Raw genomic sequence first — 22,005 nt, 5'->3', positions numbered from 1 at the left:
TCCTGATTTTATAGGGACAATCCCAATATTTGGGGTTTTTTCTTCTATTACCCCTCACTGCCTCTCCTGGTTTTTCACACTTGCTGTCTGGTTACCCTGACCCCCCACCACCCACCCACACAATTAAGGTTTGTGTTCACTAACAGAAAGTGCATTGTTTAGCCCAGGCTACCTGCGGCGGAGTAGCGAGCCTGCTGTGACTCCTAATAGAAATGAGGTTGTTATGGTCTTTACCACAAGGTAGCTAGAGGAGTTGAACCACAGGCCAGGGTATAGTGCTGAACGTGCCTAGCTCCTTGGGAAAAACAACAAAATCCACTACAGTTTTCCAGCTGGGAAAATCATCTTTTTGTGGTGAAGACAAAGCCTGAGTGGGACAGGGTTCTTCCTCCTGCACCTCTATTTGCTCGTTTGCCTATCAGCCATTAAAGCAATGTCACTCCACTTCCCCTCTGCTGTATGTCAGGAACTTATTTATTAATTTAGTATTTGCATATTTGCTAGGCAATAGCATTTTTAGTGGCCAAGTGGAGCTCACTGCTGAATTTGGTTAGCAAGCACTCCTTGACAACGTATATTAGTGTTCGATCTGCACCACAGCTTGGATTGTCTCGAAGACCCCAACAGTGCTGGTTAGCTGCACAAAGGCCTTGCCCAGTCTGGAATCAGTTAAGAAAGACCCACTGACGACATGGCATGTCAAAGCCAGACGGGTGAGCAGTAGCGCCTGTGACAAGGTACTGATTGTTGGTCGATGCTAAGCAGCAGTCTTCCCGCCACAGGGACTCCACTGTCACCTCCTGTCATGGCAGCTTCAAGCACAGTGAGTGTCGTGATGAAAGACCTGTAGCTGGTGGGCTAAAAAGGTCATTGAATAAGGGCAAACCGGGGTTGTCACGTACCTTCTCAAGTAGCTTGCCAGCTGCAATGTCCCTCCTGAGGTAAGGGGGAACGATGTGGCTTAGAACTCATGGAAGATGAGTCAGTCGGAGAGTTCCTGTGATGATGCACATTGTTGAGTTGAGTTGCTCATCAACAAGTTTGGTGTGTGCCAACCAACTCCATACTGGTGCACAGTACTCTGCTATTGAGTACGAGACAGCAAGGGCTGAAATCCTGAGGGCTGGAGCATCTGCTCCCCATATAGAACCTACCAGTTTGCTGGGAAGATTGTTGCATGTCTTGTCTATGTAATAGAAATTTTACATCATGCACCCGCCCAGTATGTCCAGTGCACGCATGCACACACACTGAGTGCTGCAGTGCCTGATCCAGAGTCATTATAGCACTGCAAGTCAAGAGCCACTCAAGGATCAAACAGGATTGAGGCTGGTTTCAGGCCTTATGTCTTTAGCAACCGTGACTTGCTGGAAATCACTTACCCCCCACACCCTTAAACTAGCTCGTCTGCAAAATGCTTCCAGCCTCTAGAGGAAGAGAACATCTGAACATATGGTAGCCGGTTTTCCCATTGCGTCATTATTTGTACTGAGAGAGAGCAATGTTTTGAAAGCAGAATTATCTAATCTCTATGGGAGAGATGAGGTCAATGTCAAAAAGTTATTGTAACCGTTACAATAGTAAATAGTAACGTATTTAAAACAGGAATTGTGAAAGGGATAAAACCCCCTCATGCTTTCAGAAATAAACCAGTCTAACTGGGATTAGAAAGAAACTTTCTTGGTTGGTTATAACGTAACTTCTGACTGCATCAGCTTCTCATGAAGGACATGGTAACGGCTAGAGTCAAAGGCAGGGTGCTGGAGTAGACAGATCTGGAGTCTGATATACTGTGACAATGGCTATATAATGTTCATATTGTTGTATATTAAAAAGACTATTTGAAAATTACACTCCTACCTAAGTTGGGGCGGGGGGGGGTATGTTTTTCTTTTAGATAAAAAAACTAAGTCTGTGCATGGGTGCTGGAACTAGGGGTGCTGCTGCACCCCTTGTCTTGAACTAGTATTAACCTAAATACATGGTTTCTGCCTTCAGCACCCTCGGTATAAAAATTGTTCCACTATAAAACCTGAGTCTGTATATCTTTAAAGAGAACAAAACTGGAGTTTTTTAGTTTGGTTATGCTGTGCATTTGATGGCACTTAGCTGAAACAGACCAGGCACAGTTTCCCTTTTATCGTTAGTTAGCAATGAGCATCTCTTCATTTGTATCCAACAGAGAATAAAGATGTTTTCAAAAAATAGCAAGTGTGTAAAACTGCAAGATTTGGTAGGGACTCAAGGGCAGGTGTGGGACTTTAGACAATATTAAAAAGAGGGGAAAAAGCTAGATTTCAAATTGACATTGTCTCTTTTCCAGCATGTCATACATCCAGACTGGAGGTACTATTCAGCTGAATCAGCTAACGTTTCTACAGCACTTTAATAATGTGAAGCAGCGGTAAGTAGCCTTATAACTAGGATTGAAAGGATTAGATTTTTATGAGTAAATGTCAGTAAATGCTGATTTCACTACACACACCAACCAATGAAAATATATTCAAAATAAAAATTTACAAAGAGGCAAAGAAAGAAAAATGCTGCCTGAGAACTTAGATCTTTATTTAAAGGTATTTCTTTGCATATTTTTGTCATGCGATGTTGACAATTTGTGTTTTAATGGTTATAAAGCTTTAACTTTTTGAATCTCAGCATCTTCTGTCATTAGTCTATTAACCGCCTCCGCATTGTCTAAACCCCTTATAATTTCCCACAAGTGTGAAAATTTAAAATGGATGAAAGTTGAAAAAATACTTTAAAATAAACATTGAAATTATCCATCAAAATTATATTAAAAAAATAAAAATAGAATTCTGCCAAGCTTATTTATAACCATGAATGGAGACAAATTTCTGCGATATTAGCAACTGTGGCTAAGCAGAGGAGTCCATCACTTATTATTTAATCTGTAAGGAAATACTGCCTGTAATATAGGGTAGCTGCTTCCTATCATATAGAAGGATGATGCTAGGTGGAGCTACATACCTTCTGCTAAAAAAAAAAAAATGTCAATTGAAAGATGCAAAAGGAACAAAAGCTGGCTTGCAGAAGCTTGCGTGCAAATTCATTTGGTGAGGTTGTAGTTGTATGGTTGTAGTATTTTATGGCTTTTTAAGCACGGTATGTTTGCTTACTTATTTTCACTGTGGGACCAAAGAGTTGCCAGGCTTGTTTCTGTGCATAGCTTGCATGTCATGTTACAGTATTGGTGCCTAATATGCTATACTACACTGGCTAAAGCTTGCCTTGCCTGTGAAGGGTTGTCTTGCCTGTAGTTATGTTTCAGTAAAGTATTTAAGATGAAGAATGTTATAGCTTCTGTCTAGGAGCAAGTAGAGTAGTGAGGCCTTGTCTAGCCTAGAGTTTGCAGTTTTAACTATGCTGGCATAGTTAAAGCAGCAAACACCCTTCCCCTCCCCAGTGTAGATACAGTTATCCCAATATAAAATTACTAAAGATAGTTAAGTCCAAAGCAGATTGCGAAGAGTTACAAAGGGATCTCACAAAACTGGGTGACTGGGCAGCAAAATGGTAGATGAAATTCAATGTTGATAAATGCAAAGTAATGCATATTGGAAAACATAATTCAAACTGTACATTCAAAATGATGGGGTCTAAATTAGCCATCACTACTTAAGAAAAAGATCTTTGAATCATTGTGGATAGTTCTCTGCAAAACATCTGCTCAAAGTGCAGCAGCAGTTAAAAAAAGCCAACGTTAGGGACCATTAGGAAAGGGGTAGATAAGACAGAACATATCATATGTCCACAAAATAAATCCATGGTATACCCAAACCTTGAATACCATGTGTAATTCTGGTCGCCCCATCTCAAAGAAAGATATATAAAAATTGGAAAAAGTACAGAGAACGGCAGCAAAAATGAGTAGGGATATGTAACAGCTTTCATGTGAGGAGAGATTAAAAAGACCGGGACTATTCATCTTGGAAAAGAAACAACTGAAGGGAGATATGGTAGAAGTCTATAAAATCATCAGTGCTGTGGAGAAAATGAATAAGGAAATATTATTTACCCCTTCACATCTCACACGAACCAGAGGTCACCGAATGAAATTAACAGGCAGCAGGTTTAAAACAAACAAAGCAGTACTTCTTCACCCAGTGCGCAGTCAATCTGTGGACCTTGTTGCCAGAGGATGTTCTGAAGGCCAAAAGTATGACTGGGTTTAAAAAAGAATTAGAAAAGTTGATAGAGGATAGGTCCATCAATAGCTATTAGCCAAGATGGTCAGGGACGCAACCCCAAAGCTCTGGATGTCCCTAAACTTATGACTGCTAGAAGCTGGGACTGGACAACAGTAGACAGATCACTCCAACTGCCTAGTTCTGTTCTCTCCTCTGAAGCATCTGGTACAGGTCACTGTCGGAAGACAGGATACTGGGCTAGATGGACAGTTCACATCTGTCCAAGCTGTCATTCCAGGCTGTCTGCAGACTCATCTCTCCATCATTTACACTCAGTTCACATTTTTGAGGAGGTGTTTGCAAATGTAACAACTTACCTTTCTGAGCCCTGGTTCAGGGTAGAAAAATTCACCAGCTTTTGTTTGTGAAGCAATCTACAACCTAATGCATAATGTCTTTTCTGGTTGCATCTTTTAAACTGAAGCACCCAGGGGAGTCAGGCTGACTTGTGACAGTCATGGAGGGGAGAATTACAAATAAGTTGCAGTCAGATTTAAATCATGGACAATTATTTTTAAAATCTCAGGCTTTGCATTTAAAAAAAATTCTTTTCAAAATTGGTTCTTTGATTGGTTTAATTGGTTACACTCCTTTGTAAGTGACAAAGAATTTCCCAGGCAAAGCTGTCCTTATAGTATGTTTAGAGCCACAAGTTGCCAACACAGATCACTATCAGATCAGTGTGTCATCCTCTCCTATCTCTGTGCCAGAAGGAGAAATCAAGATGGCCTGCCAGTTGCAAATTTTCTTAAGGCCCTCAGAAGGGTGGACCCCAAGAGGTCACTAGCTTTTTTTGTGCTTAAAGCCAGCTCTCAAGTTGCAGTGGGGGAGGTTTAGGTTGGATATTAGGAAAAACTTTTTCACTAGGAGGGTGGTGAAGCACTGGAATGGATTACCAAGGGAGGTGGTGGAATCTCCTTCCTTAGAGGTTTTTAATGTCAGGCTTGACAAAGCCCTGGCTGGGATGATTTAGTTGGGGATTGGTCCTTCTTTGAGCAGGGAGTTGGACTAGATGACCTCCAGAGGTCCCTTCCAACCCTGATATTCTATGATTCTATACGCAAGTCTGTATTAACCCAAAACATTCTCTTTTAATACAACACCATGGATGTAATTTTAAACCCACCAAACCAAGTGAACTCAGAGATTAACACTGTCGTCAGTTCACCCTCTGTTGTGCCTGGGTATTCCAGTGTGTGGCTTGTGCTGCAACACTGAGGCTGGGCAAGTTGAAGGATGGGGTTGATGCTCTTTAGAACACTATCATGTGCATCGCTATATAGGGGCTTTTGCAAAAGGTGAATTATTAGATCAATAGACTACACCGCCTTCTTCTGAACCATTGCTGTCTACTCTGTTAGCTAATGTTTAGCAACGCTTTAACATGTAGATCATGGACACAATAGGCCATAGAGAGTGTAACAATGTAGCTTTTGTGTGTGCACCCAGTGGGCCTGTGAAAAATCCTTGGGAAATTTTTGTTGAATTACTGCACACCCACAACAGTTACTCATGCAAAACCAAATAACTTGTGGTTGCTTTTATAATTTATTTTTCTAAAAAAAAAAAAAAGCCAAAGTCTGTAATCTACATTACGGATTGCAACATTTCAGTTGTTTTTTAAAAAGTCTATCTTAAAAGAAAAGCAGCCACACACACAAAATATCACTAGTTTTTCATTCTCTTCCTGTTTGAGCCTCTTCTAATTTAAAAATAGAATTGATTTTTCTCCCCATCCCATCATTTGTAAAAAAAAATTAATAAATAAGCGCTCCCAAGCTGAGAACCCAGCACAAATATGGCTGCTGAGTTAAAATCCCTGAAAAGAGGGATTCAGCTGGAAACTGACAAACTCTGTCAAGTTGCTAGAATACATCAAATCTTTTTTTTTTTTTTAAAAGCATATCACATTCATACCTTGTTTTATCTGAATCCATGTGTATGTATCTGACTGGGAATCAGAAAGGCCAGTGAAGTCTGAATACAGTTTTGTTACTTCATATGTTATTCCTCATGCTTAAAATAAAAATAAAAAGATACAAGCATAACAAATCCAAGAATGAAGCATAGTTGTAGCTTTTACATCCAGATCAATAGTGATGAAGATGAAAGATCACTGCAGGAGAGGAATAGAAAGCTCACCAAATTGCTCATGACTAATCAAGGACACTGTGAATACAGGAGTGTGCATCTTTTGACCCATCTAAAGGGTATTTTTGCCATTTGTTGCCACTTAACTTCTACAGAGAAAATATGACTCTTCATGTTCCTGCTGATATGATGCCATCACATTGTTAGATCAGCCATACAAAGGTGCTCAGCATTTTATTTTTTCCTTCTACTAAAGGAAAATGTGGCCATTTACCCACATAATCCTTAGTTTCAACTCCACGCGTAGTGCCAATCCTCCTCTGGTAAAGAGTCACAGGTCTACGTGAATAAAGAGTCTAGTTATCATGTCTCATTCTTCAAGGAGAGTGATCTCTCTTAGGTAGGGCCAATGTCCACAGTCATCTGTTCTGCATATGGATGTCCACTGGTATGATAGTTACTGTTGTGGGTTGGTTAGCATTGGTACTGTTCTGTCCCAAAGTAGGAGGAGTCTTGGCTTTGGTGCTTGTGGGTTCCAGCTCTCGTTTTGCCCTCATGCGTCTGTAAAGAGAAATTAAAATTAAAATTTCATCATCATTTCCTACTTGTCCGGGTGTGGGCTCTCACATTCTAAGTACCATCGGGGGGGGGGGGGGGAAATGGCAAGAATCATGGCGCATTGAACATCAAGGATGAAATCCTGGCCACACTGAAGTCAATGGGAATCCCTGCCATTTTAGTCAGTGAAGCCAAGATTTCAGTCCAAGATTTTAACTGAAACCCAGTGTTAATAATGGTTCATCAGTGTGGTGACGAGAGTTTTAGATTTACACCCTACTCCAATTTCCTCCATGAAAATGCCAGAATAAGCAGCTCTCTGTTGCCCTACTCTGCTAAACTTGGGCAATGAGTTCCAAAGAACAGGGTCCAGCACCAAGAATCTTCTGCTGCCTTCTCCCAAGAGTTAATCCTTGGGGACAGAGAGTGAGAGCATTACAGCTGGCTAACTGCATGGGGAATGGGGGAGAGGAGGAAATGGCCAGTATAGCAGGTTGAAAAAATGAGTAAATTGTTTTTTGAAAAATTTTCAAAGTTGTTACTCTTTTGCAGGGTATGAAACGGATCTTTTTTGTTTCTCCCCCATCCCCCCAAGTTTTTACAAGTTTATTTTATTGCTGAATGAAAAAAAATGGAATAAGTGTCATGAAAAACAGAAGTCAAGTTTTTGCAAAGATTTTACTTTTTGAAAAAGGTCATTTTTCAAATACATTTTTTAATTCCAAAAATTTCAGCCAGGACCCAGGTCATCTAGAGATTTAAAAAGAATTAGCACCTGAAAGCAAACAGGAAGCCCGTCTGCCCTGTCTAACGTGTGCGCATCTGTATCCTCCACTGAGACAAAAGGCAGCAGGCTTCTGTCACCACAGATACAAAAAGAAAACTGAAGACACAAACTCCTTCAGGATTCATGAAGATGACCTGATTCATTTAAGTTGCCTCATCTGGAAGCAACAGGTAACCAGAGGGCAGCATATGCCAGAAAATGATAGACAAAGCCTGGGGCTGGCACGCAAAAAGCCTCTGCCGGACTTGCATTCATTTACACTTTTTGTATCTTGGAAAGCTACAATGTCAAAACAGACAAATCTACTCATGCTCCTGCTTGGAGCAAAGTGAAACTGACCTGATTTATGGATGAGAGGGAAAGGAAATGGAACTAGGAAGGAGGAGGACGGGGAAGTTACATTTCTGTTTTTTGTAGAGTCCTTCATGCAAACTGCATCTAAAACAGTTTATTCAGACTTAAATACAGAATAGCAGAGGGAGAGAGAGACATCAAGAGGCATATGCAAAAGGAATTTAAAATGTTTTGTTCTGAAGTCTGAGATATCAGAAACCGTGTCTGAGACATGAAGATACAGGAGGTGCAGAGGAGAAGGCAGGATAGCAAGGAAACCAGTGCTAGCAGAGTGGAAAGAACAGAAAAAGACAAGATCCTCAAGGCAGCGAGAGAGAATGGTTATGATGTCTGAAATTTCAAATGAACAATCAGAAATGTGTACTGTAGTTTTAGTCCTTGGGATTTCGGCAATGAAGTCCTTGAAATGGCCTGCGATAGACATGCGATAGACATAATACAGCATAGACATGAGAAATTCTAAGCACGTGGCAGTGATTTTAGTTTATCCTGTCTAACCTTAGCTACATAAAAGAAATTAGGAACAAAGTCATGTACCTGTTATACATTTTCAACATGAGCAGAACCACTGTGAATATAATAATCACTCCAACTACGATGGCAGCTACAATTGCTCCGGAACCTATGAGAGGGGCAGGAAAAAGGACTGAGCATGTTTTGTTTAAATAGCTTTTATTGTATTGCTTGAACAAGACTTTGCCCAGTTAATTTAAGTTGCATGTTTAAAGAGAAAAAGATTTCCAAAACTTGTTTCCATTTTTATTCCGGAAAAACAGTGGTTTGAGGTGCAAACTCTGCAGGCAAAGGCTTAACTCCAAACGTTGTGGCACTGAATTAGGGCTTAAGAATTAGAGAGTAAAACTGACTAAAAATAAAAACAAACTGACTGGTCTGTTTTCCTAATCCTTGCTGAAGGAAATACAATGAGTAAACAAACCCATTGAGAGACCATCTGGTCCAGTGGGTGGGGATTCAGGAGACCTGTGGCTCTACCCAACCGGTTATATAACCCTGGCAAATCACTTCCTTTCTCTACCTCTGTGTTCCCTTCCACCCTTTGTCTGTTTCATCTGTAAACTTTTTGAGGCAGGAACTCTACCTTAGGCCTGGTCCTACACTGTGGGGGCGGGGGGGGAGAATCGATCTAAGTTATGCACCTTCAGCTACGTGAATAACGTAGTTGAAGTCAGCGTATTTAGATCTACTTACTGCGGTGTCTTCAGTGAGGTAGGTCGACTGCTGCCGCTCCCCCATCGAGACTCTGCCTACACTTCTCACTCCGGTAGAGTATCGGAGTTGACAGGAGAGCGCTCGGTGGTCAATTTATCGCGTCTTCACTAGGCGCAATAAATCAACCACTGCTGGATCGATTGCTCCAGAGGTAAGTGTAGACATGCCCTTAGTGTGGGTACGTCTACACTGCAGCAGGGAGCGTGCTTCCCAGCCTGGACAGATGGATACACGATAGCTCCACTCGTGCTAGCATGCTAAAAATGGCAATGTAGCTGAGAGTAGTGCAAATAGTGGCTCAGGCTAACCACCTGGGTTCCGGCTAACCTGAGCTGCCGTCCGTACTATCCCTGGCTACTCTGCCATTTTTAGCACTAGCTAGTCTGTCTATCTGAGCTGGGAAGCTGCAGTGTAGACACACCTCAAGAATCTGAGTGATGCCCAGCACAAGGCTGTGATCTCTGCTGGGCCCTCTAGGTGCTCCCAATAAACAATTACTCACTGTGCGTAAAGTTAAGCACATACCTAAGTCTTTGGAGGATCAGGCTCTACGTATCATATGTTTTTCATTACAATCTTCATACTAGAGGGCAGGTGACTAGACTTTGTGCCTGGGCTAGTAAATTCTGCAAGACTAGCAAAATAATGTCAAGTAATTAGATTATTAAAAACAATTAATAAAAAAATAAGTTATCAGTAACAGAAGACTTTTTTCCTTATTCCTTATTTTGAGTAGTCAGTGTCTATTGAATAGCTGAAAGCATCAAAAAACGCATCAAAATCTAGTACAACTGCCTTTAAACAAGACCTTCAAGACTGACACTTTTTTTAAAACAAGCTCACTGAAATCCATTTTATTCTATTTAATTCTGATTACCTTTCGGAGAATGAATTTTCAAAGGGTGAGGTGGTAGTTTTGTATAAGTCCCTTGTTTAACAATGTTTGCACCTGGGAATGTTTTCGGACATCTTTTCAAAATCTTCCCCAAACACATGGCATTTAAAATGCAACTCAGATATATCTATTGTCGCAATATTTGTCTTACTCTGATAAAGAATTTCTTCTTGAGACTTTGTGGTCACATTTGTTGAAGACAGGGTATTATTTCCCAGTGGTGCAGCTGTCGTCATCTTGATTCCAGCTGGACAAAGAAAGAAGAATTATTTTAAAAACAAACACTGAAATAGCTACTGTCAGCACCTATTTGAGATAACTGGACAATTATCCATCAGATATTTTGGTCTTAACCAAGACCCAGATTGTAATCACCTTACACCATGAATAGTTCTGTTGACATGAATAAACCACTTGCAGAGTAAAGTCCTGTACCATGGATGGAATTCTGGCCCCACTGATGCCACGGGGAGTTTTGCCATGGATTTCAATGATACCATGATTTCACCCAGTGTGAATAAGGATACTTTGCTAGCCCCTTAAAATATACAGTGCTTAGCACTGCTGACACATGGAATAAAGTAAGCAAATTCCATGCATGCCAAAGATGCAGTTTTCCCAATACACAGTACTAAGTTTCAGAGGAGAAATCATGGGATAAACTGGAAACAACTGGCAACAGGCAACCAAACTACAAAGACAGTGAGTTTCAAAATCCACATTGCAGTTTGGCCTGGAACTCCTGATATTTGGAATAGCAAAAGAATCAGGCCATAACCTTGCAACAGTGACAATTCTGACCTTGAAAGTGGAAAACACAGGAGGGTTCTCTATTAGCATGGGGAACTGTATTCTGCAGTACTTGTCCAAACCACTACCGCCTGAAGTAGTGATACTGCAATCTTTGGGGCTTTGTTTTGAATATAAAGGGAGAACAACTGGAAAAGAATAGAAGAGTCTCATATATACCATACACAGTTGCATTACATTCCTCATTGATTTGCACCAATGACTAGGAGTCTCAGGGCAGGTCTACACTATGAGGGTTAGACAATCTAAATTACGCAACTCCAGCTATGTTATTCACATAACTGGAGTCGACATACTTTAGGTCGACTTATTGTGGTGTCTATACCGCGCTGGGTCAATGGGAGAAACTCTCCTGTCGACTTATCTTATGCTTCTTGTTCCAGTGGGGTACAAGAGTCGACGAGAGAGCGATCTGTGATCAATTTATTGGGTCTTCACTAGACCTGCTGACTCGATCCCCCATGGATCAATCACCACATGTTGATCCCCCAATAAGTGGAGAGAAACCCTCAGTCAAGGATACTAAATTTCGTGATTCAGTAAACAAACAAAGAGACTATTTTTAAACAGACTACTGCATCCACAAACGTACTTTGACAATTGTGTCGGTTTTGATTATTTGTGATAAATCTCTGTAGTAAATGTTCAGTAATGTCAATGAAGCCTTAGGAGACTTCGTCCTGCTAAATCTTTGCTGGCAGGAGAGATTTGTGAGAATGATTAGGTTTGGAGTTGGCAGACAGGAGAATGCATGAGATTCTACAGCACGTTTCAATAATAAGTAAAATACTTTGCACTCTCTTTCTTTTAGAGTTCTCTGAGGAGAGGGGAAGAAAAAAAATCTTTATGCCAAAGGAAGATTTAAATCTTCAAATTACTTTCTTCATCCTAAGCGGGAAAAAAACCCATTACGGTAACTAAATCACATTGCAGTCGATTATGATCCCACAGATGGCATGTACTGCAACAGGGCCATAATGGCAAAGAGAAATGAGGTATGCAGTCCAGCCCACTCTTAATAACATGTCCGAAGGGGGACAGGACATGTTTGTTACTAGATCAATTGTGCAAATTTAGCTTGTTTCTTCTTTCTACTCCATTTGGTAGCATTCTCGGGGAAAACATCCTATATACATGTTAATATAGGAAACGCTTTATAAAGCGGTCAGCATTCTGTGAATTACTAGTAACCTTAGCCCTTAAAATAATCCTTCAACAGTGGAAGGATCCAAACACCATTTCACAAAGACCACAAAATCTATTTCAACTCTTTGATTTGAAGATATAATGCTCTCCAGCCTATCAAGATTAAATCATTCCTCAACTCTTGATGCTCTGGCTGAATCTTGTCTGTACTGATCAGGATTGTGCCGTACTTGTTTTCGTATGCTCCACTGGGATATTGTACACTTTATGGGCAAGTTCTTGGTATCTGTTTGCTTCACGTCATGTAAAATTAAAGCTAACCCAGAGCCCAATATAGGGCTTTTTTTTTAATGGAGAGAAACCAACTGGTGAGGTGAGGAAAATTATAAGCTGCACAGCTTTACCACACACTCAACCAACCAGCTACTGAGGCTCCTTGAAGATCTCTCTCCCCCTTCCACACTATCCTCAAAAAGCTTTGCTGAAGCAGAATTTACCAAAGAAAGAAACTGAAAACACCAGGTGCAGTTTCTGGGAAGAGAAGCGGGGTCATGACTCGAATCAGCTTTGCTGTGGCCGGGTTCCATCTCTCAGAAAAAAATTGGGACGTGATTAAGTCTCCACTCATGAGGCTAGGAGGCTCCAGTTAACTGACATTTTTGCCATGACAACAACCCTTTACACTACTACCGCACCTTCCATCTGTGGGGCTTGATCGCATCATTGCAAAACCATAGATCCACTTCTGCCCCCTTACTTACCTCCTGAAAGCAGTGGTTTCAGGTTTGCCATTGTTAACAGAGCAGGAGGTTGTACTGCCTGCTGCGTTTGTGGTCAACAGTGGCACCAAGCGAAACACAAAGCCCCAAACCTGGGTCTTGACAGGAGCAGAAAGGCTCTTCCTGCCACTGAAGGAAGATGCATGAAAAGGGCAGAGCTGCAATGGTAAAAGTCGCTGGGCAGCAGGCTTAGAGAGACTTAACACATGGTCATTTTTCTGTGGGTGCATTAAGAACATACTGTACCGCCACGGTATTCGGTTGACAAGTTGTCACTGGGTGCCAGGAGCTAGGGAGCCCACTATCACCATGGGAACCTACAGGGCATGTATGCTCCCTGGCACACAGCTGACTGTGGTTCTCCTAGTCTGCTATCACAGTGATACATTGGGCCAGGAGAAGGCAATGAAGCACAACAGCAGTACCCTGGATTGCGTATATAGACCTTGCAGACAATGGCTGCTGTTTTCATCTGTGATAGAAACAGGTATCAATCATTTCCTGCAACTAGACAATGTCTTTGATGGATAACTTTCTATGTATGCGATGTTTTGGGGGGAGAGATTTGTATTAATACTGCATTGAGCTGACATTCATGTGTGTGTTACACCCCTTTCTGCTTAATGGAATCAGAACAGCTAAACTTTGTAGCATATGCCCTACTCTGCTAGCAGCTAATAGTTATTCTGCTTTAGTCGTTGAGTAGTAAGAACATGGACCAAGATTATGAAAACTGGAGCCTAGTTAGGCTCTCAAGTAAGTGATCTTTAAAAGTATGGAGCACCTGGCTCAGTGGGAGCTGCTGGATTCTCAGCCCTTTTGAAAATTAAGCCACTTGAGAGCCTAAATAGAGATTTAGGAGCCTAACTTTAGGCACATAAGGTAAAATCCTGGCCCCAATAAAGTTAACGGCAAAACTCCCAGTGACTGCAACGTGGCCACAATGTCACTCTGATTTTTTAAAACCTTGGCTGGTAGAGCGGGAGGATCTGAGTTCTGTCCCTGCTGTCCCTATCAAGTGCTAATTGGCCAGTATGTGCACCATAGCGAGAGCTCATAGTCATGGATTTGTTACAATTGTAAAGAGTTCTATTAATAGGCTTTTTAATAAATTGAGAATGGGAATTCAGAAAGTTACTGGCAGAGGGGAAGTGGGCGGCCCCTGTCCCAATGTTTTCCCCAGCGCAAAACGTTAGAATTGCAAGGTTGTTTCAGTCAAATGGTTCAACTCTCTTTGGTTAAAAAAAAAAATAATGAAAATAACTCTGTCCCAGAATCCACAACTAGGTCATTCTGCTCTGACTGAATGGTTCCTTTGTGTAACCAAGGCCAAGTTACTTTTGTAACATGATGTTTTAGTCTGGTCATAGATCTTTTCACCCTGAAAGAAGGATTTTGGATCAAAAGCTCCAGTCCTCTACCATGGAGTTTTGCAGAGAATTTTCAACTCTTCTGATAAAACCTGACAGTTCAGTGTTAAAAAGATATTGTAGCTTCTCCACAAAGCTTCATTTTTCATCACTCACTGCTCCCCATTTTCATTTCAGTTAAAGCTGTTGCTTAGCACTATGTGCCTGTTTAATGAGAAACATGTACAAGGCATCTCAGGCATTTGCTTTGCTCTCATTTCAAGATGACAGCAGGGAGAGCATGATGGGAGTCCGGCATTACAGCTGGGGGGAAGCTGAGCACATATTTCTTTAAGGGCCCAACTCAGGAAAAGTCATGCCCAGCTTTCACCAACTAGCAGGCTGTTCATGATTACAGAAACACATGCTCCAGGGCCTTCAGAGTGCAGACCAGATGGGTAATTTTCTTGGACTGTGTGCTAAGAATGCCAAACAATAGCCGATGAGAGAGGGTTGGACATTTCGGAGGATTGGTAACAGGATATTGCATCTGTCAGTTCTTGGTCACTATTTCAAATCCATACCAGTAATTTACCAACTGGCCACTCAATCTGTCTAGAATAAATAAAGGGCTGTTGGTGTACAGGCATTTATGGGGCCCAATTCATCTGTGGTCTAAGCAAGTGAAACTCCATTGGGGTCAATGGGGATGTACTTGTTTACAGCAGGGATGAATTTTGTCTACAGGCCACAGCTGGCTTTCAGATAATCATACCAAGGACTGCATGTGAAAATAAAGTTACATCATCACTTCGTTTCCATATTGCTACCATAAACCTGCTGAACATACAGGTTGTAAATACCTGTTAGAGAAGCACAGTATTCTGAGCACAGGAGTGGGAGCAAGGAACTCTAGAGAACTAATCCCGGTCTGCCACAGTGCCTTGGAGAAACCTCTCTGCTTAGTTTCTCACCTGTGAAACAGGGAAGAGTTCTACTGATTTGCACAATTGGGTGTCATCCATCCAGTCCCAACTTCTAGCAGTCAGAGGTTTAGGGACACCCAGAGCATGGAGCTGCGTCCCTGACCATCTTGGCTATTAGCCACTGATTTCTAGCCACTTAATCTCTAGACCACACTGGCCACACTCTAGACCACATAGATAATATATGATCTAAACACCACTGAATTTAATGGGAATCTTTCCATTGACTTTGGTGGGCTTTGGATCAGGTCCTAATTTCTCTATAAAGTGCTTTGAAGATGAATACCCCTGGGTAGATGCTATGTAACAGGCGTTCTATGGTTTGCACTATTATCAACATTCATTTTAAATGCTCCCTTCACTACACACACAGTACTGTACCTCATTCTGTACATGCACACCTGTCTGGGTTCCTGACAGCTGCTAATTTATGTGTAATTCTACAGATAAAAGGGACCACAGATTGTGGAATTACTTCCAGATGTTCATTAGATGGATGAAAACATAACTAGCAGAGTGAAGCCCCTGGAATGTTTCCATTTAAATCACCTTTGCAGATACAGTACGTCGGTTGTTTTGGCAACTGACTGCAATCCATCCATTTATAAAACCTTCTCTATTCCCCTCAGCCCCAGCATTGCAAGCTGAATGGAAATGCTCATTTACAATAACATCAGGGTTGGCGCTAACCAGCCAAACAGCTACTGCTACTGCCTGAAACACCTGGTAAGGATAGAAGAGGGTGGTGGGGAAACATATAGGGTTTGTTTGCATGCTTCCATAAGAGCTTACATTCGAGAGCTGACTTCCTGCTACAGAAAGGCAGGTGCTGCTCGGGGAGAGATGCAAACTTCAGCACTTAGCAACCCAGAAAAAGGGTGTCATTCTGTCAGACACTAATAATGGAAAGGTTCAAGAGTGCCTATTGGCTCCAGTCCCTATTTAAAATGCTGTTATAGGCCAGCCGTTCAGCTAGACATCAAATCAGCCATTGTATCTGTATTACTTGAAATAATAGTTATACTTCTGTAGCAACTGCAATCTGGGGGTCTCAAAGCACAATTAATTAATCTTTCCAGCTCCACTGGGTGGTTGTTAATAGCCTCTTTTAACATGTTGGGAAACCTGAAGCTGAGAATTAGTGTCCTGCCCTCCTCAGTTGTGCTGCTGGTCGCTGGCAGGGTTGGGAAGAACATGAGACGTGCTGACTTCCAAATTTGCTACTCTGGAGCTTCCCCTTCTCCCACTGATGTCAACGGGGCAAGATCGAACACTTAAGAAAGGCCCTACTGGGTCAAACCAATGGTCCACCTGGCCCAGTATCCTGTCTCTGATAGTAACTGGTACCAGATGCTTCAGAAGGAGTGAACAGAACAGGGCTATTTACTGAGTGAGCTACCCCCTGTTATCCAGTCCCTGCTTCTGGCAGGCAGAAGAGTTCTACTGATCTGCACAATTGGATGTCATCCATCCCGTCCCAGCTTCTAGCAGTCAGAGGTTTAGGGACACCCAGAGCGTGGGGCTGCATTCCTGACCATCTTGGCAATGAGCCATTGATTTCTAGCCACTTAATCTCTAGACCACACTGGCATGTAATATGTGATGAAAGAAAAGCCATTGAAAGCATTAGACCAAGCTAAACAGTAGTCAGTGTGACTGTGTTAATAAAGAAAACTGGACCACTGGCCATTTCACAGTTGTTTGAAAGTTATGGAGAATTTTTGCCTTCCTATCAGATTTAGGCTCCTAAGTGCCTAAATCGCTTCAGAGAATGGATTTGGCTCTGTGACCTAGGTACTTTCCAATTTTAATCAGAGCTCTTGAAGCAGTGCAGTCTGGGGAGCTACACTTCCAATGTGATTGAACTGAAACCATTTATAGCTGCAGCCCTGCGAGCGCAAAGGAGGCTCCAGGAAGCTAAAGATGGGAGGCGGTCTCCCTCACCCCACTGATCAATGAGCAAGGATCATGAGTCACAATGCATACAGGCTGAGATTTGCAAAGGAGCCTAGGAGAGTTATGCACTCAAATCAATGGGGAGTTGGTGTTTTTTACTTCCATAGGCCTTTTGAAAGCCCCAGCCCCACGCTCATTTGTTCCTGTCTGATGGCGGCTGTTGGGCGGCCAATGAGAAAGGAGTTCAGCGAGTCTCAGTCCAATTCCCTATGGAAAGGTGCCCACGTCACGCTTGACTTTCCACCGGAGAGGCCAAGGACTCAGCTGGCCATAGAAACCAAACTACCCTCTCACCTCTAGGTCAGGGCTAAGGCTCACACTGAGTGTTTGGTGGATAAGCAGGCGTCTTGCCTCCATCAACCCACTACCTCTCAGAAGCAGCCGCATTCCCTGTCATGCAGCGCTGATGTTCAGCGTTACTGGCTAAGGCACCCTCCCCTTGGTTACAGGTTTTATCTTCTTTGAGGGAATCAATCAAGTGTTTGTGGCAAGATCCCACAACGCATTGGGGGGAAAGAGGTTTCTAAAAAAAGACATCACAAAATCCATTTTTCTTCCCCCATAAGCCGACAGGCCATCCAACCTCAACCCAAACGGGCTCTACAGCCTGTTCAATCATGCACCCCGGGACAACTTACAACAACGAAACCCGCCACAACAGCTCGGCCCGCTGCCCAAGTTTTAAGGCAAAATAAAAATACGATGTACTTCATGAAATAATGCGCCCGAATTTACCTTGGGAGGATCTCTGGGAAGAAGAGAAAAAAAAGAATCTAGGCTCAGATTAGCCTGCAGGAGCTATTGCATAAATGTGGCTTCAGGCAAACAATACAACGAAGTACTAAGTGCCCTGATGTCAGACCAGCGTCTTTACATAAGCATTTGTTTTTCTCAGGCTCTGGCATGAAGTCCTCCAGGGTTAGCCCTTGTTAAACACACATTAAGGACCACTTCATTTCCTTGCTGAGGCTGAGTGATAATCACATTAAACTACAGGTGGTTTCTGCATCCAACAACAGCAGCGGCAATAAAAAAAACAAACAACAAAAAAAACCTGCACAGCCTGAAGACAAGAGCCAGCAAAGCACTGAAAGCGCTCAGCACCTATTTGATCAATCACCCTGCAGCCTCAGACCCTAGTTCTGCTATATGAGCCCACAGCAGGGCTTGACTATTCTTGGTTTGAATCATTATTATGGACGGGATTTTCAAAAGGAGCCCAGCACCCAAATTTCATGGAGAGCTGGGCCCCCAATTCCCTTACGTTCTCTTGAAAATCCAAGTCCTCAGTAGTAATATTTGAAAATTTGAAATAACTAAGGGCGCTCCTTTGAAATCCACCTGGTGCTTTTCTAAGGCCTGCCTCACTGTAGTTGCTAGACACTACAGCAGTGGTTCTCAAACTTTTTTTTTTCCACGGACCACTTGAAAATTGCTGAGGGTCTTGGCGGACCACTCAATGATCTTTCCAAATGTTGTTTGTACCGTTAGCTAACTATTGTCAAGCGCTTTGGATAAAAGTACTATATAAAAAAAAAACACAATTTTTTTGTTGTACAAATAAAAGCACACAACTTAGATGGAACTATCCGTGGACCACGTGAATGGAGCTCACGGACCACTGGTGGTCTGTGGACCAGTTTGAGAACCTCTGCACTACAGATATAGTTAAGAGATACATCAATTCCATCTGGTCATGCACCAAGCTCTTGCTCCTCCTCATTTAGAGCTACTTTCTAAGGATTTCAGGGAAGAGGTTGGAATGGGGGCAGGGAAGGGGTGGGAGTAGGCAGGTCAGGGGTGGGGCCTCATGGAAGGGGTGGAGTGGGGGCGAGGCCAAGGGCGGCAGGGTGCGGGGGAGATGTCAGTAATGCGGCCCTCGGACCAATGTACTAGTCCTAATGTGGCCTTCGTGGTCATTTGAGTTTGAGACCCCTGCTGTAAAAAGTAGTTATTTTTAAGAAGTATTCATAATTCAAAAGCATTTCTTCCATATTTAACAAGTCTATAAACAGTTTCTAATAATTGCAAACCCAGTAAAATGCAGCTGGGGTACTTTTTATTTCGTATAATGCTTTGATACCAACCAAACCCAGGCACAGCTATAGCAGGCTTTAATCTATTGATCTGCCTACTTACCTACCTACCTATCTACGTGACCAGGGAGAGGAGGTTGGCCAATGGAGACTCCTGTGACTGGGGCTTGTTTCCGGTCCTTAGTCCGTTCATGTATCTGGGCGGAGTTCCTCTGGGCGGCGTCCACTGGCTCCCTTGATGCCTTCGAGGAGCAGTGGGCGCTGTCCAGGGTTCTCTGCTCGGTGTCCCTGTTAGGCTCCCTTCTTAGGATCCTTTGACTTCACTCCTGTCCCTGTTCTTTTATTAGTTGTCCCTCGGAATCAGTGGGTTTCTGAGGTCCTGTAGATCCTCCCCTTAGGCTGGGAGGTGGGGAGATCCTTTAGCATTGGGCGGGCTTCCACCCACCCAGTTCCCAGAAACCCAATAGGTACATATCCACACAACAATTGACTACACATGGGATACATTTCTGAGTGCCATCAACTTCGTTGAAGTTAGTTAGCCCAGCACTGAAAGGTCCTGAGTATCTTGAACTCACACTACAATCAATGGCCGTTGAGGGCCCTCAGAAGCTCATAGCAGTTGCTCAGCACAGGGCTTCATTCTCTTTCCAAACATCTCCCTCGATACTTATATGGAACTCAGTAACAGAGCATTTGCGTACATCATAAACAATGAATTTAGCCTCATGCATGAATTTAGCTGCAGTGCCAAAGTGCATTAAAAAAAAACTAAAGTGAGTTAAATTTATATTATTAGCTAGCTAGGTTACTGTTTTTTGTTCAGTGTGGAAAATTATGTGCACTATTTTACAGGTTGAATGACTGAATTACATAACCCCCCCGCCAATGCCCGGCACTAAGTCCGTTAATTTTGTCAAGTGTCCGTCCCACAACACAGTGGTGCTGACCCCTGGCTGGAAATCGAATGCAGATCTCCTGAGTTCGAGATCACCCTACACAGTTCACACCGCTCAAATATTCCTCATGGGCCAAAGGAGACTTCCACTGCCAAGATCAACTGTTCAAGCTGTCAGTTTAGGCTGAGCTCAAACGCCTCTTGCTCAAAGATGATTTTACAGAAGAACTACAAGGTGGGAGAGGACCCTAAACTTAAACTCCAAGTGAAAGTTAAAGCCAAGGCAGCGTCAAAAGAAGAAAATTTATGCAGCTCAACATATGTTTGGCAACCATATGGCTATACAGTAAGGCCGGTCAGTAGACATTTACCAGAAACTATGTGCTCTAAGGGTTGCATTGCCAAAAGGTTGAGTTACTTCATTGTTTCAGCCTAAAAATGATTCATTTTTTTAAAAATACCTAGGTCCTTGAATCTGCCCCAAACTGCTTTTTAAACAAAACTGTCCATTTACGTGCAATGCCTGAATGATGGATCAGACAGCAGCAGAGACCTGGGAGCAATTATACAGCAGATTGCTGAAAGAAATGTTAGTTTCCTTTATTGTCAACACTTTTTAATTAAAAGCCACCTTTACAACAGGGCCTTGCTTGTCCAACCACACTGTACATTTTTAAGTTATGACTGGACACATGAGAAGCATTAAACCAAGCACCTATCAATGGCAAGTCAGACTTGGCAAATGAGACTTAGGTAGTTTCTAATGTAAAATGCCTTATTCAAATCATAGGGGGAAATGCAACAGAGAATTTAGCCTTTTTATAGCAAAAGGGTTCCCTGCTCTCCCCAGAACACGGAGAGCACATCTACACTAGGGCTGTCCTGGACAATCCAGCTAATCTTTAATTAAAGGTGATGTCATGTGATGAAACCTCCAGGAATACATCCAATCAAAACTGGCAACCAGGACCGTCCCTAGCTATTCTGGGGCCCTAAGCAGCCCCCCACACGGGGGGGGCAGGCCTCCGCGAGGGTGAGGGCTAGCTTGGGGGGCAGGAGGGAACTACCCCCCAGCACTCACTGGCGGCACAGAAGGGGCTGGGTCCCTGCATTTTCCACCGCCGGTGAGTGCAGGCCCAGCCCTGCTGCAGTCCTCAGGGGTGGGAAGAGGTGGACTGGGGGCAGATTAGGGCAGGGGCTTTGGGGAAGGAGTGGGGTGGGGGCAGGGCTGGGGCAGAGCAGGGGCAGGAAGGGGGCGGAGCAGGGATGGGAAGTGGCAAGGCAGGGAGCAGTACTCAGCTGCGCAGGGCACCAGGAAATGTGATGCCTGAAGCTTCCTGGAGCCGTACACAGCTGCGTACTTTGTGTATGGGTAAGGAGCTGTGTGGGTTACACTTGCATATGGGCTTTCGCTCTTTCAGAAAGGAGACCAGCTTTGAAGAGGGAACAGTCTGGGCTTTTGCCAACTCTTAAGTAGACTCAAAATAAAAACGGTAAACAGAGACCTAGCCAATATGCTCCCCCAGATACACTAACTCAAGGACCGCTCCCCTTCCTTTCACAAGAAGAGTTAGATCTGCAGAAGTGAAGGTATTTTCTCTAACCCTTGAGGCAAGGCAATGGCTGAGAAACCCTGCTCTGTAACCCTGTTCAAAGCACTGTACGTTAGACTGAAGCAGTAAATCCAATACTACATCCTGACACCTGACTGTCCACCTTCCATTCATGTACAGAGGTGACCTCCACAGTCAGTGCAAAAGGTCACGGATGGATTCTAAGAAAACACTTGGTCCCTCAAGGTGACGCAGATCAGATTAAACTACCCAGAACTGACTAGCACCAAGCACTGTACACAGGCAACAAGCCACAGGTTAGAGGCCATTCACGCAGTGCGGGTTGTGTATTTTCCAGTTGAAGATTAT

At 43.0% G+C, this 22,005-nt stretch overlaps 1 protein-coding gene and 1 long non-coding RNA gene across 5 annotated transcripts in view; one reads left to right on the top strand and one right to left on the bottom strand.

Moving 5' to 3' along the window:
- The first annotated feature begins 72 nt into the window (after window positions 1-72).
- On the top strand, window positions 73-21,525 carry LOC115637655. 4 transcript variants are annotated; one of them, XR_003997318.1, is made up of 5 exons: window positions 73-866; window positions 2,324-2,404; window positions 11,745-11,928; window positions 20,041-20,318; window positions 21,505-21,525. It is a non-coding gene; the product is annotated as an uncharacterized LOC115637655 (long non-coding RNA). The 4 variants fall into 4 exon arrangements; XR_003997317.1 differs by lacking the exon at window positions 21,505-21,525 and having other exon boundaries at window positions 20,041-20,557; XR_003997319.1 differs by lacking the exons at window positions 20,041-20,318; window positions 21,505-21,525 and having other exon boundaries at window positions 73-823; window positions 11,745-12,714.
- Window positions 6,181-22,005, bottom strand: part of NCMAP (non-compact myelin associated protein) — a 45,702-nt gene continuing 29,877 nt past the window's right edge. The window contains exons 2-4 of the mRNA XM_030539131.1: window positions 10,275-10,370; window positions 8,536-8,620; window positions 6,181-6,860 (exon numbers count right to left, since the gene is read on the bottom strand). Coding sequence (XP_030394991.1) covers window positions 6,719-6,860; window positions 8,536-8,620; window positions 10,275-10,370 — 323 coding nt within the window. The 3' untranslated portion in view covers window positions 6,181-6,718. The remainder of the gene's footprint in view (window positions 6,861-8,535; window positions 8,621-10,274; window positions 10,371-22,005) is intronic.

The sequence above is a fragment of the Gopherus evgoodei genome, chromosome 20, assembly GCF_007399415.2.
Source record: "Gopherus evgoodei ecotype Sinaloan lineage chromosome 20, rGopEvg1_v1.p, whole genome shotgun sequence".
NCBI lineage: Eukaryota > Metazoa > Chordata > Testudines > Testudinidae > Gopherus > Gopherus evgoodei.
Note: the sequence above shows the minus strand (reverse complement) of the source record. Positions and strands in the feature narration are given on the sequence as shown.